Source organism: Rhincodon typus, chromosome 17, assembly GCF_021869965.1.
Source record: "Rhincodon typus isolate 14 chromosome 17, sRhiTyp1.1, whole genome shotgun sequence".
NCBI classification, from domain to species: domain Eukaryota; kingdom Metazoa; phylum Chordata; class Chondrichthyes; order Orectolobiformes; family Rhincodontidae; genus Rhincodon; species Rhincodon typus.
The window spans coordinates 22,095,785-22,114,471 of NC_063348.1; the positions used below are offsets into that span (position 1 = coordinate 22,095,785).

Consider the following 18,687-nt stretch of genomic DNA (forward strand, 5'->3'; position numbering starts at 1 on the left):
AGAAGTCTTTCTCTCAAGAAGTGTTTTAAAAGAAATCACCACATTTACACACACGTTTACTAGATAATCATTACATCCCTTCTGAAACACAAAAAATCTATTTGCCACTAGTTCAAATTCCATAATCCAAACACATAATTAAATGATATTAAATTATATGTAGTCATACACTTTATGCCAAATTAGTTAACTACTAATTCAGTTATCAACTGAACCATCAGGAGATGCTCTACATTAAGAAGGCTTAATGGCACATGTCAGTTGACGTGTAGAAGGATCTTCTTTGTATTGACATAGAATGGTTACAGTGCATATGAAAATTATTAGGCTCATTAAGTTTTGCAAGACTCATTTTCTTATACCCCCACACCCACCACTCTTTCCTTGTACATGTGTTCCCTTCAGAAAACTATCCAATTTCATTGTGAAAGGTATGATATTATCTGCTTAGGGGCATCAGACTCTCAGTGCATTACTTATCCTAACCACATGCTGTGTAAAGCATTTTCTTCTCCTATTGCTTTTGTTTCTTTTGCGAACCACATTATGGTTTTCCACTTTCCACCAACAGGTTATCTTAATCCTCTCCCTCTTGACATCAAATCTCCGCTCAATTTTCTCCTCTTTTTTACAATCTGACATGTAACTGAAGTTCCTGGAACCATTCTTCTAACTTCTTTCTGCATCCTCTCTTGCACTTTCATATTTTTGCTAAATTGTGAAGCCCAGAATTGAACGATACTCCATTTGAGGTTCTGTCTGTGTTTTGTAAAGATTCACTATAATTTGCTTTGTTTTGTACTCTGTCACAATATTTATAAAACCTAAAATACCAGATGCATTATTAATCACTTCTTTTTGTGCCCTTTGATCCTCAGTGATTGAATCACAAATTAGTGTAGGTCCTTATGCTTCTCCACTCCCTTTAGTTTTGTGTCTTTTATTCTATATTGTCTTTCCTCATTTTTCTTAACCAAAATGCATTGCGTCACCTTTCTTGGCATTAAATTTTATCAGCTCTCTGTCTACCCATTCTACCAGCCAATGTTATCTTGAAGTCGTTGGCATAGATTATAAATAGATGCTAATCCTTGTGGAACTCTGTCGGTTAAATACTGCCACCCCCAAAATATCAGCAAGACCTTATTTTGATCCATCATCCACATGTTTGTTAAGCAATTAATGATTCAATGCTGCTGAACTATTGAAAAGTTGTCCCATTCTGTATTTACAGTATTGTTGTGCCACTGTCAAGAACTGACAGACTGCGTGTGTTGGTAGTCACCAACTTGAGAGTTTGCTGAACAGTTATCAATGGTTTACTAATCCTTGCTGTGGTTGACTAATTTCTGCTTCAAGCAGGCTTCTCTGTCCTTCTCCCCTCCCCAATGTCAAATAGTGTATGGAAACCAGAAACAGAATACCACAATGCTGTTAATTAAGCAAGGTGCATGTGCAATCTCATTACAGATTTGTTCATCTGTTACCGACATTTGGGTGGGTAGGGGAGGAGATATGCCTCTAATTGTGCAGGGAAATTGTCACAGCCAGGTGACGTTAAACCACTTCCATCAGCAGTAATTCTGAATCATAGAGACTAAATGTATAAGATTTAGTATTTCCTTTTCAGATGGAGGACATGCGCCTGTAGGTAGGTATGTGCTGCCATCTTTTGAGAGGAAGGCAATCTTACATTTTGAGAAAATTCACAGTTGTAACTCCAGGATTTCTGGATGAGCAGTGAGCACAGCAGGAAACAGATATTTTGAGGACAAAGTGGGATAAGAGGAGAGTGATACAAAAGTCTATCTCCATCCCAGGCCTAGGGACCGAGAGATAGAAAAACAAAGTTTCCCAGTTGGAATCCTAAAGAAGCAGTGTAATTTGGAAAAACAGAGGAATTGAAACCAAAAAGACCAGCAGACCATGTGTAAAGGCTTGTTTACACTTTGACTCATTTACCTTTAGGAAAAGACAAAACCTAGTTAACCCCATGAGCCATTCTATATTCCCAGCTGATAATTGATAGGAAGGTCACATTATTTCCCCTTAGCATTTGTGTATTTCACTGACTCTACTAAGAGGAACAACCAGTTTGAAAGGGGAAATTTATATTGGTGTTGTCTTGTTAGTTGGCTCAGCTTCTTCTATGGCAAAAATAAATGAAAGCAGTTGAAAAGCAGGGATTTGAACCCAAGTTGAACAAATTAACTTATACATAATAGAACTGAAATACTGTGGATGCTGGAAATCTGAAACATACGCTGACAGTGCTGGAGAAACTCAGCACATGTGACAGCATTTGTGGAGAGAACAACCGAGTTAACATTTTGAGTCCAGTATGACTCTGTCAGAACCTAAGCGTCATACAGGTCTCAATGTTAATTCATGCATAAAACTGCTAACAACGTAGGGAATTAAGAAAATGATCACCAGTACCAATTACAAACTCTATATGTTTTAATTAATTTGAGACTATGATCAGAATGAATTTTATAAAACTACATTTCATATATAAGTTTTCAAAGCTATTTTCAATCCACACAGGATTTCTATATGCAGTTCTGAGGAAGGGTCACCGGACCCGAAACGTTAACTCTGTTTTTTCCTTCACAGATGCTGCCAGGCTTGCTGAGCTTTTCCAGCAACTTTGGTTTTGCTTTCTATATGCTAAACTGGGTTCACAAACCTGCCTCATGTGGTCAGGTGCCCATAGCAGTGATTTTTGGTTGGTATTTGTCTCCTTTTTTAAAAAAGTTGCTTAAGCCCATAGGATTTTAGTTACTAAAACCTGATGATGGAAGTTGACTAGTGCTAGTCCCATTTTCATTAGGATCATAACAACTTTCTGAAACTCAGCACTAGTTATGAATCAGCAGCATTTTGGACAAGAATCTGGTGTCTAAAATACAGCAATATTTGAAAGAGATAATGTACTTGGTCACTGTCTTTGCTTTGCTATTCCTTTCTCATCCTCATTGCTTCATATAGCTATCACTTTTTGAACCCTTTCATCTTCTTGCTTTCCATTGTGTGCAGAAGCCCCTACTGTGAACATCCTGGGGGTTACCATTGACCAGAAGCTGGGCAGAAGCAGTTCTACAAATGCTGTGGCTACAACAAGACAGGCAAGGAATTACGTAGTGAGTAACTCACTTTCTGTTTCCCAAGTGCCTGTCCACCAACTACAAGGCACAAGTCAGGAGTGTGATGGGATACACTCTATTTGCTTGAAAGAGTGCAGCTCCAACAACACTCAGAAGGCTTGACATCATCCAGGGCAAAACATCCCATTCACCACCTTCAGCATTAACTCTCTTCACCACCAACATACAGTGACAGGAGCGTGTATCATCACAAGGTGCAGAGTAGTAATTCCGAGGCTCCTTTGACAGCACTTGTGAAATCAATGACTTCTACAACCTAGAAAATCAAAGGCAGAAAGTGCATAAGAATACCACCACTTGCAAGTTCCTTCCAAGCGCCACAGTCTCCTGACTTGGAACTATATTGCCATTTCTTTAATGTGGCTGGGCCAAAATCCTTTAACTCCCTTCATATAGCACTCTGGTGTCCCTAATCCTAATGACTGCATTGGCTCAAGAGGGCAGCTCACCACTACGAGATTCTCCAAGGAAATTAGGGGTGGGCAATTAATGTTAGCCCAGTGACACCCATGTCTTGTGAAAAAATAAAAAAAAACGTAAGCCTGAGTCTCTCTAATTCTTGCAGCACGAGTACCGTCAGCTGTATGGTGTGACCACATAAAGCATAGTCAGTATTTTGCTGGTCATCTGAAAACTATGATTATGTTGCAAGTCCGTACGTGATTAACAAGCAAAATAGAGAAGTTGCTGTGTCAACAATTGGTCAAGTTTCTATCATGTGGACATGTTATCAAATGCGTGCTTCACACAACTAGCTAATTAAGTAAAAAAAAAACCATAAGTGTACTGAGAATCTCATTGTACTTTTTCCTCTTTTACATGGAACATGTCTAACTACCAAGGTAGTCTACCATTTTTTGTTGCATTTGGGACTGAGGTAGCCAATTTCATATTCTTGTAAGAAACAAGAGTACAGCATCATCGAGTCTTTCATTCCCAAAGTTCTCACTCATGTAGAGTAAATACTCTGTTACTGTGGTGCTTAATAATGGAAGATGCACAGGAGGAAGGGGACAGAAGAAAATAACCTATTCAGCTCTCTGTATTGGAAGCTGAAGTGCTGTTAAGTGCTATTCATTGATAATTTGACTAAATTGTGATGAACAAAAGATCCTTTGGCAGAACAAAAGTTATTACTTACAAAATATGACAATACACAGCACCTTTAATGTGAGTCCTGTCCCATGGTACTTAACAGAGGCAAAAGTGAAGATAAATGAATGCAAAGACAAAATGCTATGTGCTGTTTGTTGTGCAACCTGCTTAGCCACAAGCTTCCTGTGCCACTCTATGTTTTCATTCTAGTTCTAGCTACCCACCTGATTGCATCTACCCCAAAGCATAGAGCTGATATGGAGAGTTATATTGCATAGATTGGTGTGAGCTTCTGCATGAGTAGAGTTTGAACTGAAGAAACTCCTGTTTCTTTTAAAATATGGGAGTATTGAAAATCTGACCTAATTTTGAGGAGGATCTAAGAGGAAAATGTTAATTCATGTTTCCCCCTTTCCACTTGGCTACTGCTGTGTTTGGAGAGGTGATCACTGAGGAATATTATAGTTAGACTATTAATCCAGGAACTCAGCTAATGTTCTGGGGACCTGGGTTCAAATCCTGCCACGGCAGATGGTGGAATTTGAATTCAATAAAATGTATCTGGAATGAAGAATGTGCTGGTGACCGTGAAATCATTGTAGATTGTCAGAAAAATTCATCTGGTTTACTAATATCCTTCAGGGAAGGAAATTTTCCATCCTCACCTCGGCTGTCCTACATGTGGTTGACTTTCAATTGCCCTCTAAAATGGTGTAGCAAGCCACTCGGTTTTATCAATTGCTATGATGTCTCAAAGAAATGAAAAGGGATAGACCACCCAATAGTGACCTAGGCACCATGAAGACAATGGTAGAAACAACCCCGTTGACCCTGCAAAAATCCTCCTTACTAACGTTTGGGGTCTAGTACCAAAATTGGGAGAGCTGTCTCACAGACTAGTCAAGGAACAACCTGATATTGTCATACTCATGGAATCATACCTTACAGACAATATCACAGACACCACCATCACCTTCCCTGGATATGTCCTGTCCCAACAGCAGGACAGATCCAGCAGAAGTGGTGGCACAGTTGTATACAGCCAGGAGGGAGTTGCCCTGGAGTCCTCAACATTGACTCCAGATCCCATGAAGTCTTGTGGCTTCAAGTTAAACATGGGCAAGGAATCTCCTGCTCGTTGCCATGTACTGCCCTCTGAGTTGATGAATTGGTGCCCCTCCATATTGCACAACACTTAGAGAAAACACTGAGAGTGGCAAGGGTGCAAAATATATTCTGGGTTGGGGATTTCAATGTCCACCACCAAAAAGAGTGGCTTGGCAACAAAATTACTGATCGAGCTGGTCAGATCCTAAAGGACATAGCTACTAGACTGTGTCTGCAGCAGACGGTGAGGGAACCGACAAGAGGGAAAAATATACTTGACCTCATCCTTATCAGTCTGGTGGTTGCAGGTGCCTCTGTCCTTGACAGTATCAGTAAGAGTGACCACCGCACAGGCCTTTTGGAACGAAATTCCACCTTCACTTCACTTTGAAAATAAGCTCCAATGTGTTGTGTGGCATTATCATCATGCTAACTGGGACAGACGTTGAACAGATCTAGCAACTCAAGACTGGACATCCATGAGGTACTGTGGGCCATCAACAGCACTAGAATTGTACTCCAGCACAATCTGCAATCTCATTGCCCACCATAGCCCCCAGTCAAGCATTATTACCAAGCTAGGGAATCAGTCCTGGTTCAGTAGAATGAAGGAAGGACCAGGCATAACTAAAAATGAGGTGTCAAGCTGGTGAAACTTCCAAACATGACTATTGAGTGCCAAACAGCAAAAGCAGCAAGTGATAGACAGAGCTGAGTGATTCCATAATGAACAGATCAGATCTAAGCTCTGCAGTCCTGCCACTTCCAGTCATGAATGGTGGTGGACAGTTAAATAACTAACTTGCCGGAGGAGGAGGATCCACAAATATTCCCATCCTCAGTGATGGAAGAGCATAGCACATCAGTGCAAAAGATAAATCTGAAGCATTCACAGCATCATCAGCCAGAAGTGCTGAGTATATGATCCATCTCACCCTTCTTGAATGAATAAATGATTTATTTATAGAGTCATGCAGCATGGAAACAGACCCTTCCATCCAACTAGTCCACTTGACTATGTTCCTAAACTTAACCAGACCCACGTGCCTGTGTTTGGCCCATATCCTTCTAAACCTATTTCCTATTCATGTACTTATCCAAATGATTTTTAAATTTTGTAACAGTATCTGAATCAACCACTTCATCTGGCAGTTCATTCCACACACGAACCACTCTGTGTGTAAAAAACATTGCCCCTCATGTCTTTTTAAAATCTTTCTCCACTCAGCTTAAAATAGGACCCTAGTTTTGAACTCACCCACCCTAGGGAAAAGACCCTTGCTATTAACTTATCTATACATTCACGATCCTTCAGATACTGAAGGAATCCATGTTCAAATGCAACAAAGTCTGGACAAATCCAGACTTGGGCTGACAAGAGGCAAGTAACATTTGTGCCTCACAAATGCCAGGCAATGACCATCACCAATAGGAGACAATCAAACAACTGCCTCATGATATTCAATGGTGTTTTTGCCGCTAAATCCCCCACTATCAATATCCTGGGGGTTACTATTGACTCGAAACTCAAATGGACTTGACACAAACACAGTGGCTACAAGAGCAGGTTAGAGGCGAGGAATACTGCAGTGAATAACTCCCTTCCTGACTCCCCAAAGTCTGTCCATCATCTATATGTCACAAGTCAGGAGTGTGATGGAATACTCCCCGCTTGCCTTGGTGGGTGCAGCTCCAACAACACTCAAGATACTTGACACCATCCAGGACAAAGCAGTCTGCTTGATCAGCACCTCATCCACAAACATTCATTCCTTCCACCACCAATGATCAGTAGCAGCAGTGTATACTATCTACAATATGCACGGCAAAAATTCACGAAAGACCCTCATACAGCACCTTTCAAACCCATGACCACTTCCATCTAGAAGGACTAAGGTAGCAGATACATGGATACACCACCATCTGCAAGTTCCCCTCCAAGCCACTCACCATCCTGATTTGGAAATACATCGCCATTCCTTCACTTTTGTTTGGTCAATATCCTGGAATTCTGTCCCTAACAGCATTTGTTGGGAGGGGGGGTGGGTGGGGGTGGTGTGGTTTAATCCACAGCAGGTGGACTGCAATGGTTCAAGAAGACAGCTCACCACCACCTTTTCAAGGGCAACTAGGGACAGGCAATAAGTGCTGGCCAGCCAGCGATACCCACATCCCATGAATGAATAAAAAAAGAGTGTTGTATCTAATATGGCGAGGTTGAGCAAAGGTTGCGTCCATGTATCAGGGATGTTCTGCTTGGGTGCTAACATGTTGCTCCTTGTAGTGAAATTAAGCAACATTGGCATACCTGCAGCCCTTACTGAATGTGATCAAAATGCTTGCAATGTTTGATAATCTGAACATTGGGTTGGATTATGTCAGAAAATATAAGCTCCTTCCTTCAGTGTAGCGTCTCATTCTCTCAAGCCACAAAATCAGACTGATTCCAAATGACGTGCTATTAAGGTGACAGGACCATACACCTAACGTGGAATCTCGTGCCTTAATAACCACCACCCTCCATGTGCACTCCCCTCCCTTGACTAAGAGTGGCCATGGTCGTTCACTGAACATCCATTATAAAGTGAAACAATCTGTGTTATATATGTACGGTGTTATATGTTCCAACCAGATGAGGAGAGGGTAGTAGGCTCTTTTCAAATTACCCAGTTGGCTGCAACAAAGATCTGTGTTCATTTTAACAATAAAGCTCTGCATGTTTCTAATGAAAGAAAAGGTAGTTATCCGATGTATAAAGTATTATATGAGGCCAACTTCATGGTTTCCTTGAGTGAAAGAAAGAGCAATTTTAGTATCTGCATCTCTAAGAAAAGTAATAAAGATGCAAAGTATATTTACATAAGTACAAAATTAAATAGAGTTGGTATTGAATACAAAAGGAAGATGAAATGACTTTGCCGTTTAAAGTCCTTAAGGTGTTTTTGTTAAAGATTTTAATCTATAACCATAGCTCTTTAATTTATGTCTTGTATCTTCAGCAGTAATGAATTGTAGTTCTCTTTAAATTCTTGGTGTTTGAATGATTTTCTGTAATTTGTGTTGTCACCTTATGCTTTATCCTTTGAGAAGCAGAGAGAGATAGCGAGCTTTCTCCAGTTTTGCTGTCACAAATCCATCATTTCTGCTCTGCCAAAAGCAGCTTCTTGAAACACAGCTGTTTTATGTATCTCAATGTTTGGGCTCATTGCTTTCAACTTGGAGAATGACAGATGATGTCTTTCGTCTCTAAAACATGAAACTTATAGGTTATCAGGAGGTGAGGGTTCTTTATACCCGACCAGTTTCGCTAGTTTCAGTGTCTTTTGATAAATATATTAATGACAGTTCAATTAATTTTTGTTTATTTCTCGTTGGTTTCATGAATCTTGGCTAACCTTTATGGTCAGCTGATTGATATGGTCATTTTAATTTGGTGTATTTTCCTTTTTAAAGCAAATTTAACCCATGAGAGTCACTGGTTTTAAAATTATGATGAAATTCAAAATTCAATGGTCAATATTTTAGCACAAATGGGACATAACCCATGCACTGGGAGGGTATGCAATCTTTTTTATACAAACTACTATAACATTCTGCCTCACTCCCACCCAGAAAGTTCTTATAGGAAATACTTTTGGCTGACATGAATATGAAAATGTAAATTTCAGTTCCTTTCCGCTCTTCCCCATACCTGATTTATGCTGATATAAAATTTCAGTGATGAGGCATTCCTTTTCCAGAGCTTTCTGTGTTTATTCAAATTTCCAGCACCTGCAGTATTATGCTTTTATTGGAAGCTATGTCATTGCTGTCATGATCGCATGATAACCACACGAAAACATGATGAGGAGGTTAGCGTAGGAGCACTAGGTTGGCCTCAAATAGAGTCATAGTGATGTACAGCACAGAAAAAGGCCATCAGCCCATTGTGTCCAGATCAGTCATAAGCAACCACCTAACTATTCTAATCCCATTTTCCAGTATTTGGCCCATAGCTTTGTAAGACTTGGCATCACAAGTGCATATCTAAATGCTTCCCAAATGTTATGAGGAGTTCTGTGTCTACCACCTTTAGAGGAATGGAATTCCAGATTCCCACCACTCTCTGCATGAAAAAACCTTCCTTATATCCCCTCTAAACCTCCTGCCCCATCCCTTAAATCTGTGCCTGTTGGTTATTGATCCCTCCACCAAGGGGAATGGTTTCCTCCCATCTGTCCTGTTTATGTCTCTCATAAATTTATACTTCTCAATCATGTCCCCTTTAGTTTTCTCTGATCCAAGGAAAACTACTCCAGTCTGTCCAGTCTATCTTAATAATTGGAGCTTTCCAGTCCAGGCAACATCTTGGTAAATCTCTTCTGCATCTTCTCCAGTGCTACCACATCTCTCCTATAATGTGGATTCAGAAACTACACACAATTTTCCAGCTGTGGCCTAACCAACATTTTATACAGTTGCAGTGTACATGCGCACTAATGTCCCTCTGATCCTCAGTTCTTCCCGGGATCCTATCATTCATTATGTATTCTCTTGCCATGTTTGTGCTGCCCAAGTGCATCACGTCACATTTATCCAGATTGTATTCCATTTGCCACTGCTGTCAATATCCTCCTGTAATCTAAGGCTATCCTTTTCATTAATTGGCACTGCATCAATTTTTGTATTATCTGCAAATTTATGGTGTAGCTAGCCCATTGTAGATTTAAAGTCTGGAATTTTGCAAAAGATCAGTAGGTTGTGTATTAATTATCAGTGTTTTTATGAGATTATTAACAAACAAAAGCAGAAATTCCAAAAACACACTGTAAGTTCAGCAGTTCTGTCAAATATTTCAGATCTTCCCCTTGAGGTGGAAAGATCGTCGTCCCAGAAGTTGGTTTATTTTATTTCCAGCCTCTTAGTTTGTATAAATGTAACTTTATGGTTAGGAAATCTAAGTTTCAAATTACTTATTGAATTTCATGTCTTCCTTTCTTGGTAGTCAGTAGCTATGCTGGTTTTGTTGCAAACCCTGAGGTCTTTTAACAATGTGCACATTAATTTCTGCAGTTCTGCAATTTTTTAACCATGCTGTGATCTCGGTCATTCTCAGCTTGCTGTTTGTTCTGTAACCACCATTTGGCACAGGCTTTGATGTGTACAATTTGTCTGTTGGAAAAGTAAACCACATCGCACCTTTGTTCACTGAAATGCAGTTTCAATCTGTGGGAAAATGAAAGCTTCAGTGTTTTAGGTATTCCAAACTTGGCAGCCCTGTCCTGGACCAAGTGATAAGATTAATAAACACAGGTGTCTTATTCTTGCACATAAGGCTTAAATCTCAAATAAAATATTGGAATTTACATATTGAAAATTTACCTCTTTCAAGACATACAATAGACGCCTTATTTTACTCCAGTGCCTGTCTTCAGTTTAATATAACACATCTGCGTCATTTTATGTAATTTTGAAACTTCACTTTCCTTTTGACTTGTGGACTGGGTGGTTGTGAATATCAGCCATTATCATATCTGAAAGTTTGTTTCTTGCTATTCCGTAGCCATGTGACTGTGCGCGGCTGTATAAAAGTATTAGCGTAAAAAGGTGTGGTTTTTGGAATGCCTTAAAGAAGGAACACAAGGTAGAGAATTAGAGTGGTGAAGGTAACGAATTCCAGAGCTTGGAAACCAAGGCAATGGCCACCAGTATGAAAAAATTCAAATTGGAATGTGCATGAACCAGGATCTTAGGAGTACAGATAACTTTAACAGTTGAATGGCTGCTGGGAATTACAGAGAAAATTAGGGCAAGACCATGCAGGGATTTGAAAACAAGGATGAGAATTCTTAAATCAAGATTGTTTGAATGTTTCATGACCATGCATCACAAATGCACATATCAAACTTTTAAATTCTAATATGTGCTTTTTAATAGAGGACTAAAAGAGCCAAAATTACTACCGATATAAATCCAGTGGCTGTCTGGAGAGAGAATTCTGGAATGTCACATCTGCAGGTGTTGGACCCTGCTAAGGGTGAAATGCACCTATAATCTGATCTGGAGTCCCCTGTGAATTTCTCACACTGTGAACATGATGGTAAAAAAAATGACAGCAGTTTGAGGAAGACACATATTTGTGTTTTCTCTTTCAACAATGCAAACAAGGCAGAGGTCAAAAGTGAACTTCAACCTAGGATTATATGTGTCGGTAGCCTGACTTCATGGTGTGTGAGCTAGCATGCTACGAAGATCACAATTTTGAATACAGACATTAAAACACCCCTGCACTCCAGGGGAAAAAAAGGGAGATAGCTGGGTGCTGCCAGCCACTTACTGTTGAAAGGTATCTTAATGGGCATTAGGGCTGGAGACATTGACAGAGAGAGAGAGGGGTGAGGCCCTAGAAAAATTGAATGCAAGGATGAGAACTTCAACATTGAGTGACTACTTAACAGGATGGTATTAGAACTGGGATTCAGTGAAATTCCTTATCCTGCCTTTGCCCATTGAAGTAAATCGAGGTACTGCTTTTAGAAAATAAAAACCAAAAGAACTGCGGATGCTGTAATCAGGAGCAAAAACAGAAGTTGCTGGAAAAGCTGAGCAGGTCTGGCAGCGTCTGTGAAGAAAGAAATAGAGTTAACGTAAGGGTCAGAGATAGTAGGAACTGCAGATGCTGGAGAATCTGCGATAACAAGGTGTAGAGCTGGATGAACACAGCAGGCCAAGCAGCATCAGAGGAGCAGGAAGGCTGACGTTTCGGGGTCACCGGACCCAAAACGTTAACTCTGATTTTTTTCTTCACAGATGCTGCCTGACCTGCTGAGCGTTTCCAGCAACTTCTGTTTTTGTTACTGCTTTTAGAAATAAAGTTCTCCTGGAATCCAAAGAGTTAGTCATACTGTTGAGGCTGTAGTTTTTCATTGCACAGTTGTTTTCATCATGTCTTTATTTCCTTCTTTTCTAAGAAATGATTTGCCTCCATTCGTTATTTTTCTGGAAAACAAATCTTATTTCAGGATGACCTGTTATATGGAATTCCATGCCCTGATCACAATCTATTATAGGTTGTTAGAGTTTAGGATTATCCTCTTGAACAAGTTGATCAGTGATAGACATGAGCATTAAAAGATCCTAGTCCTATGATGTACAGCACCCCAAAGCTATTGGGTAGCACATTCAAAATTTATTGTGCAAAAGTATTCCAGTTCCATAGCATCACAGGCAAATCATGAAATATGAATTCACTAAAAATCTGGACTTAAAAAGTAAGCCTAATAGTGACCATTGCAACAAATGCTGATGGTCATACAACCACATCTGATTCCCTAATGTCTTTTAGGGAAGGAAATCTGCTGTCCTTATCTGTTCTGGCCTATATGTAACTCCAGCAATACGGTAGACTCTTAATTATTCTCAGTAATGGCACTAGCTAGCTCCTCTGTTCGTGTGGTAAATGTGGATAGCCAATAAGTAGTGGCCTATCCAGCAACATCCACATTTCCAGTGAACAAGCAAATAAGAAGGAAATCATTGTGGAGTAATAATGGAAGCAAGATTTAACAATTTGTAACCTGAATCCTCTCCATTACCACTGCTGAGATATGAATGAGGTATATATTATCCTGCGTTACAATAGCCATTTTCTCTCCTTTCCACCTTTTTGATGCAGAAAGACCCAAAAGAGGCCGTGTCAATTGCTATCTCAGCCCGGGCTCTCTTTGATATGGAAGAAGAGCATGAGTTGTTCTTGACAGAAGGAAAAGAAGAGTATGTGAACCATCAGATCACCAATGAAAACATACCACTAAAGGAGGGCATTGTTGCCCCATTTGTCAAGGTAAATTGCAAACTAAGCCCTGGGTCTGTCTCCAGCCATTCTGTGAACTATTCACAGCCTTGCATTCAGGCAATTCAAAAGGCATATTGGCAATATTTTACTGTTGCGTTTTGAGATGTGAAATTAATTTAAAAGCTCTTAATTTTTACGATTCTTCAACACATCATTGCCATTCAGTTTCGTGTACCCTCAATTGATTCTTACCCATCCCAATTTATGCATTACATGTTGCAGACCACTCGGATCACTTCAGTTTGTGAAACAATTTGAATTGCCCTTATGTGAAAAGCCATTATATATGCTCACAATACTTTTATCTTCATACTTCAAAACTATCTGTGTATTTGTTGAATGGCAACAATAATTTATGGATGAGTAATCACTTCTCTCCTCCTTAGCCCTTATAGTACATTTTAATTTCCTTTATTGCATCTTTCAGGCGATTCAAATGGTAAATAACAAGTTATTGGCAAGAAATCCTGATGAAAAGCAACTCTTTGAAATTATTCTTCTGTCAACTCACAGTGCTGAAGGTGGGGTGAGGATCATTAATAGTGTAAATCATTATGGTGAGTTGGAACATACGATGGATCATATTTGCTTTCATTCTTGCATGCTTTAAACATATGGGTTAGGAGCAGGAGTAGGCCATCTGGCCCCTTGAGCTTACTCCATCATTCCATACAATTGTGGCTCATCTTATTACTCCACATTCCTGCTAACTCCCAATAACTTTTCAAACACCAACTTATAAAGAATCTATTAACCTCTGGCTTAAAAATATTCAAAAATTCTCCTTCCACTGTCTTTTGAGAAAGAGTATTCCAAAGACTCTCAACATCTTGTGAGAAAAAAATTCTTCTCATCTCTGCCTTAAATGCAAAACACCTTATTTTTAAACTTTGACCTATAGGACTAAGTTCACCCACAGGAATTAGTAAAATGCTTTCAAGCGTAATCTGTAAGAATGGCACGTTCTGGGAACAGACTAGAGAGCAGGTTGTATTTAACTTGGTATTATGTAATGTGGCATCGCTTTCTAGCATACCCACATGAAGACTGCTATACTTTTTCAATTGTTCTGCTATTTTCTGTATCACTAGATGTTGCCAGACCTACTGAGTTTCTCCAGTAATTTCTGTTTCAGATTTCGAGCATTGACAGTTATTTTGTTTTATTTCAGTAACAGTTTTTTTAAATGCAGTGATCTATTAGCCTCCCCAGCTCTTCAAGTCAAGGTTGTAAAGCTTCATTAAATACATGTAAACAAAATAGACCTTCAAACTTCTTGGCAGGAAGCCCAAAATAATTCTTAAACAATGAAGCTAAAAATCATATTGTCCTCCCCTTGCACATAAAATATAAATGAAACTTAAAGTTATGCATTGTTTTTAATAATACTGATAACCAATGGCAATAATCATGGCTAATTTTAACCAAACTATAAACTGGAAAATTCTGATTGGCAGTAGAAGCCTGGATGAAGAGTTCATAGAATGTTTTCAAGATAGTTGCTTGGAGCAGCCAGACAAGAGACTATACTACACTTGGCATTATATAATGTGACAGGATTAATTAATGACCTCAGAATGGTGGCATCTCTAGGTACCAGCAGCTCTAATATGTTTTGCATCCAGTTTGAAAGGGAGAAAAGTGGATCTAAGACTAGTATTTAAAACTTAAATAAGGACAATTATCTGAGCTTGAAAGCTGAGCAGTTGAAGTGAATTCGGATATTAGGCTAGGAGATAGATCAGATGAGAAACAGTCGCAGACATTTAAATGAGTACTTCAGAATTATCGGAAAAAGTACATTCCTACTATAAAGGAGAATTCGTCTGTGGTTAACTACAGAAGTTATGGAAAACATCAGACTTGAGGTAAAAGCATATAATTTGCTCAAGGATGAGGGGCGGGTCAGATGATTGGTTAGAATACAAAGAATGACAGAAAATGACTTAAACTTTGATCGGGACAATAATTTAGAGCATGAGAGGAGGCTAGCTGGAAATGTAAAAATAGTTAGCAAAAGTACTTATAGATATCTAACAAAGGAAGGAATAAGTAAGGACTGTTGGCCTTTTAGAGGATGAGAATAGTAGATAATAAAGAAACAATGGATGTATTGAATAAATACTTTACTTTGACTTCTCTAAAGAGGATGCAAAATATATCCCAGTAAATCAGGGGATTGAAGGAAAAGATGAACTTGGTAAAATTATAATCAGTAGGGAAATGGTACTGAGCAAACTGATGGAACTATGGGTTGATAAGCCTCCAGGTCCTGATGGACTTCATTCTAGAGTTTTGAAGGAAACAGGAATGGAGTATTAGATGTTTTTGGTGAATTTGTTACATTCAAGAAGGGTTCCAACAGTTTGGAAAATAGTAGCAAATAGTGTTTCTTTCTGTTCAAGAAGGGATGGAGGCAGAATGCAGGAAATTATCGGCATCTCTCCGGCATCGGCAGTTCCTACAATCTCTGTAACAATTTTAACCCCACTGCGAAGTCTCTTCTAAGGATGCCCACCTTAAAGAAGTTACCCTCCTCCCTCCGGAAAAACCTCAGTGTATCCCTCTCCCACTGCAACCCTCTTGTAATCTCTTCGGCCCTGAAACTGCTCGACCACGTCCTAAAGCAAACCAGGTACTACAGCCACGTTACCTTTCTGAGTACCTGCCTACGGAACTGGATCATCCCCAACGGACTACAGTCTACATTTAAGCCTTCCCAATTTGGCCCCAACCGCGACCACCGCTACATTCAGAACATTGATATCCTACAGAAGCGTTTCTCCCTGCGACTCCTGAAATACACACTCGTTGCAATGCGCCAGCATCTCCAGATACTACAATTAAGCCTACCCCAGCTCAGAGCCTCCCTCTCCTAGACCTGCAAAGGACCTCTCCTGTTTTTTATTCTTCGTAGGATCCACAACCTGAAATCACGATTCTACTTGGCTTTGTTGGACACTAAAAACCAAAAGTACTTTAAACTTACTGGTGCCTGCCATCCTACCCAGGACCTTCCCCACCATGTGCCCGCCGCCATTGGCCATGTGGCCACCTTCAGAGCACCAATGGTTTCCACGGATGACGTCACATCTGCCGCCGCCCGGTACGCCACTTCTGGTACAGCCAATGTCATCAACACTGCTGCTGATGCCACCGCCTCCGTTTCCGAGGCCAACACAGACATTGAGGACGCCACTGCCACCAACATCCAAGATTTACCAGCCGACGTCGCTCCGCCCACCGCCAACTTCGCTCCGCCCACCAGCTCCACAGCCAGCAGCTCCAGAGGAGACTGTAGCACCCAGCCCTGCTGAGTCTTCACCATCCCCCCAGACCTCCCCCTCACTGAGGACAAACGGTCAGTCCTCAGTAAAGGACTCACCTTTGTCCCCCTCCAACCGAACATTGACGAATACAACTCACGTTTGGACATTGAGCAGTTTTTCCGCCGCCTCCGCCTCCACGCTTACTTCTTTAACCGTGAGCCTAACCATCCCTCTACTGACCCCTTCTCCCGCCTCCAACACACCCCCTCCTCCTGGACAACAACCCAAGGCCTCCTACCCTCCCACGACCTCTTCATCTCGAACTGCCGTCGAGACATCGATCGCCTCAACCTCTCCACCCCTCTTACCCACTCCAACCTCTCCCCCACAGAACGTGCAACCCTCCGCTCCAATCCCAACTTCACCATAAACCCTGGGGACAAGGGAGGCGCAGTTGTAGTATGGCGCACTGACCTCTACATCGCCGAGGCCAGACACCAACTGTCCGACACCTCCTCCTACTGCCCCCTTGATCATGATCCCACCCCCAACCACCAAACCATCATCTCCCAAACCATCCACAACCTCATCACTTCAGGTGACCTCCCACCCACAGCCTCTAACCTCATCGTTCCCCAACCACGCACCGCCCATTTCCATCTCCTTCCCAAAATCCACAAACCTGACTGCCCTGGTCGACCCATTGTCTCCGCCTGCTCCTGCCCCACTGAACTTATCTCCACCTATCTCGACTCCATTTTCTCTCCCTTGGTCCAGGAACTCCCTACCTACGTCCGTGACACCACCCACACCCTCCACCTCCTCCAAAACTTCCAATTCTCCGGTCCCCAACACCTCATCTTTACCATGGACGTCCAGTCCCTATACACCTGCATTCCCCATGCAGATGGCCTAAAGGCTCTCCACTTCTTCCTGTCCCGCAGGCCCGACCAGTCCCCCTCCACTTAGCCGAACTCGTCCTCACCCTCAACAACTTCTCTTTCAATTCCACCCACTTCCTACAGACAAAGGGGTTGGCCATGGGTACCCGCATGGGCCCATGCTATGCCTGCCTCTTTGTAGGATATAAATAAAAATCACACATAGGTGAAAACGTTAAAACATGGATATAATATGCTCTCGACTGAAGAGTTTTTGAACACTAATGCTGTACACTTGTGCATTATGATGTAATGTGTGTGATTGATACACATTTTGATATAATTTATTTTAGAGTTTAGATTTAGAAATAGCACCATGTGGGCGTTAGTCTGTGTATAAACGAGAAACTTGTCAGTATTGTCAAGCCATGATTTTTTTTTTGAACCAGTATGAGAGACAGTCCCTGAAGTGACAATGGGAATTTATTTGCAGTGGGACAGTTTTATAAACAGAGTGTAAACATTGAAGAGCATTAGCTTGCTTTCAGACAGAAGAATCAGGATTTTTCTTTGCTTCCAGAAGAAAAACACATAGTTTAGAGATAGGTTCATTGAGTGGGCAAATAGCGTGTAATGTAAGAAAATGTGAAATTTTTCACTTTGGCAGCTAGAATGAAAAAGAACACATTAACTAAATGGTGAAAGATTGCAGAACTCTAAGACGCAGATCTAGGTGTCTTAGTGCACAAATCACATAAGGTTAGTCGGTACAGTAAATAAATAAGAAAGTTATTAGCATGTTATCATTTATTGAGAGGGCAACTGAATAGAAAAGAGGTTATGCTTCAATTATACAATGCATTAGTGAGACCACGCTGTTGGTGTTATTCTGCATTGTAGGATACGTGGAACAATCCCTCTTCCAAAGCTACACTGGCCCTATCCCCCACCTCTTCCTCCATTACATCGATGACTGTATCGGCGCCGCCTCGTGCTCCCACGAGGAGCTCGAACAGTTCATCCACTTCACTAACACCTTCCACCCCAACCTTAAGTTCACCTGGACCATCTCTGATACCTCTCTCTCCTTCCTGGACCTCTCCGTCTCCATCTCTGGCATCCACCTGGAAACCGATATCCATTTCAAGCCCACTGACTCCCACAGCTACCTAGAATACACCTCCTCTCACCGACCTTCCTGCAAAAAGGCCATCCCCTATTCCCAATTCCTTCGCCTCCGCCGCATCTGCTCCTGAGAGAGGCATTCCACTCCCGGACATCCCAGAGGTCCTCATTTTTCAAGGACCGCAACTTCCCCTCCACAGTGGTCGAAA

The 18,687-nt window shown here is 41.0% G+C and overlaps 1 protein-coding gene across 3 annotated transcripts in view; it reads left to right on the forward strand.

The window, feature by feature from the left end:
• Nucleotides 1-18,687, forward strand: part of LOC109925366 (cytosolic 5'-nucleotidase 1A-like) — a 78,351-nt gene that overhangs the window by 40,248 nt on the left and 19,416 nt on the right. For all 3 annotated transcript variants that reach the window (XM_048607156.1, XM_048607155.1, XM_048607157.1), the window contains exons 3-4: nucleotides 13,024-13,191; nucleotides 13,631-13,760. In XM_048607156.1, the coding sequence (XP_048463113.1) occupies nucleotides 13,024-13,191; nucleotides 13,631-13,760 (298 nt within the window). The remainder of the gene's footprint in view (nucleotides 1-13,023; nucleotides 13,192-13,630; nucleotides 13,761-18,687) is intronic.